This window comes from Pyrgilauda ruficollis, unplaced genomic scaffold (assembly GCF_017590135.1).
Source record: "Pyrgilauda ruficollis isolate IOZ18807 unplaced genomic scaffold, ASM1759013v1 scaffold1523, whole genome shotgun sequence".
NCBI classification, from domain to species: Eukaryota; Metazoa; Chordata; class Aves; order Passeriformes; family Passeridae; genus Pyrgilauda; species Pyrgilauda ruficollis.
Genome location: NW_024513911.1, coordinates 1,732 through 4,067, shown reverse-complemented (window position 1 = coordinate 4,067; position 2,336 = coordinate 1,732). Strand labels below are relative to the sequence as shown.

The window sequence follows — 2,336 nt, the reverse complement described above, 5'->3', positions numbered from 1 at the left end:
GGGGGGTCTCAGGTCCCTCTCTGTGCCCCCCAGGTGCGGGGGGCTCCGGCCATCGCCCCTTGAGGGACCCCCAAATCCATTCTGGGGGGTCTCAGGTGCCGTTCTGTGCCCCTTCCCCAGGATTTTGGGGGGTCTCGGGTGCCCCCCCGGGTTTTGGGGATCCCCAATCCATTCTGGGGGGTCTCAGGTCCCTCTCTGTGCCCCCCAGGTGCGGGGGGCTCCGGCCATCGCCCTGCTGGGCTGCCTCAGCCTGGCCGTGGAGCTGGCGGGGGGCGCGGGCCCCCAGGACGATTTGGGGGCGCTGGAGGAGTTCGTGGGGCAGAAATTGGGGTTCCTGCTCAGCGCCCGCCCCACGGCCGCCAACCTGGGCCGGGAGGCCGAGCGGCTGCGGGGGTGGGTCCGGAAAAAGGTGGAGACCCCCGGGGTGACCCCCCAGGAGCTGCGGGAGAGGTAACGGGGGCTTGGGAGAGGGGGTTTGGGGGTTCCAGGCGGGGATTTGGGGGGTTTGAGGGGGTTTGCGGGGGGGGATTTGGGATGCACGGTCAGGGGACAGGGACAGGGGACAGGGGACACAGGGACACGGGGACACATGGGGCACGGCGTGCACGGTCAGGGGACAGGGACACAGGGACACGGGGACAGGGGACGGGGACAGGGGACACAGGGGGGACACACAGGGAGCACGGCGTGCACGGTCAGGGGACACCGGGGATAGGGGACAGGGGACATGGGGGGGACACAGAGAATGGGGTGTGGGAGCACCGCGTGCACGGTCAGGGGACATCGGGGAACAGGGCAGGGGAGACAGGAAGGGACACGGGAGGGACAGGGCAGGGGCACAGGCTGGGGACACACAGAGCAGGGTGAGGGAGACATGGGGACACGGGGGCGACACGGGGGGGACACAGAACAGGGTGAGGGGACGGGGTGGGGACACAAAGAACAGGATGGGGACACAGAATGGGATGGGGACAGGGAAAGGGACATGGGATGGGGACACACAGGGTGAGGGGGACGGGCTGGGGACAGGATGGGGACAAGGAGGAGGGACACAGGGTGGGTGACAGGGTGGGGACACAGGAGGGACATGGGGTGGAGACACAGAATGGGGTGAGCGGGACACAGAGGGGACAGGATGGGGACACAGAAAAGAATGGGGACAAAGAGGAGACACACGGGATGGGTGACAGGATGGGGACACACAGAACGGGGTGAGGGCACACAGGAGGGACACGGGGTGAGGTGACACAGAATGGGGACAAGGAAAGGGGACACAGGGTGAGGACAGGTGACCCAGGACAGAACAGGGACAAAGAGCAGAGCCACGGCGAGGGGACCCCCAGGTGACGCAGCCCTGCGGTGTCCCCAGCCGTGGTGGTGGGCGCCGACCGCGTGGCGGCCAACGGCGACGTGGCCAACAAGATCGGGACGTTCCAGCTGGCGCTGGCCGCGCGCCACCTGCGCGTCCCCTTCTACGTGGCCGCCCCCGGCAGCACCTGCGACCCCGCGCTGGCCTCGGGCGGCCTCATCCCCATCGAGGAGCGGCCGGGCAGCGAGCTCACCCAGCTCGGGGGCGTGCTCCTGGCTGAGCCCGGTGGGTGCCACGGCGGGGAGGGGGGCGGGATAGGGTGAGGGGACGGGGTGGGGACACAGAGCAAGGCGGGGACACATAATGGGATGGGGACAGGGAAAGGGACATGGGATGGGGACACACAGGGTGAGGGGGACGGGCTGGGGACAGGATGGGGACAAGGAGGAGGGACACAGGGTGGGTGACAGGGTGGGGACACAGGAGGGACATGGGGTGGAGACACAGAATGGGGTGAGCGGGACACAGAGGGGACAGGATGGGGACACAGAAAAGAATGGGGACAAAGAGGAGACACACGGGATGGGTGACAGGATGGGGACACACAGAACGGGGTGAGGGCACACAGGAGGGACACGGGGTGAGGTGACACAGAATGGGGACAAGGAAAGGGGACACAGGGTGAGGACAGGTGACCCAGGACAGAACAGGGACAAAGAGCAGAGCCACGGCGAGGGGACCCCCAGGTGACGCAGCCCTGCGGTGTCCCCAGCCGTGGTGGTGGGCGCCGACCGCGTGGCGGCCAACGGCGACGTGGCCAACAAGATCGGGACGTTCCAGCTGGCGCTGGCCGCGCGCCACCTGCGCGTCCCCTTCTACGTGGCCGCCCCCGGCAGCACCTGCGACCCCGCGCTGGCCTCGGGCGGCCTCATCCCCATCGAGGAGCGGCCGGGCAGCGAGCTCACCCAGCTCGGGGGCGTGCTCCTGGCTGAGCCCGGTGGGTGCCACGGCGGGGAGGGGGGCGGGA

At 68.9% G+C, this 2,336-nt stretch overlaps 1 protein-coding gene across 1 annotated transcript; it reads left to right on the top strand.

The window, feature by feature from the left end:
* Window positions 1–4: 4 nt before the first annotated feature.
* Window positions 5–2,332, top strand: MRI1 (methylthioribose-1-phosphate isomerase 1; the record flags this gene model as incomplete). The annotated part of the gene is made up of 3 exons (XM_041461732.1): window positions 5–452; window positions 1,370–1,628; window positions 2,065–2,332. Coding segments are annotated over 3 exons (975 nt in total), but the record flags the coding sequence as incomplete, so codon positions are not given.
* Between the last annotated feature and the right edge of the window lie 4 nt (window positions 2,333–2,336).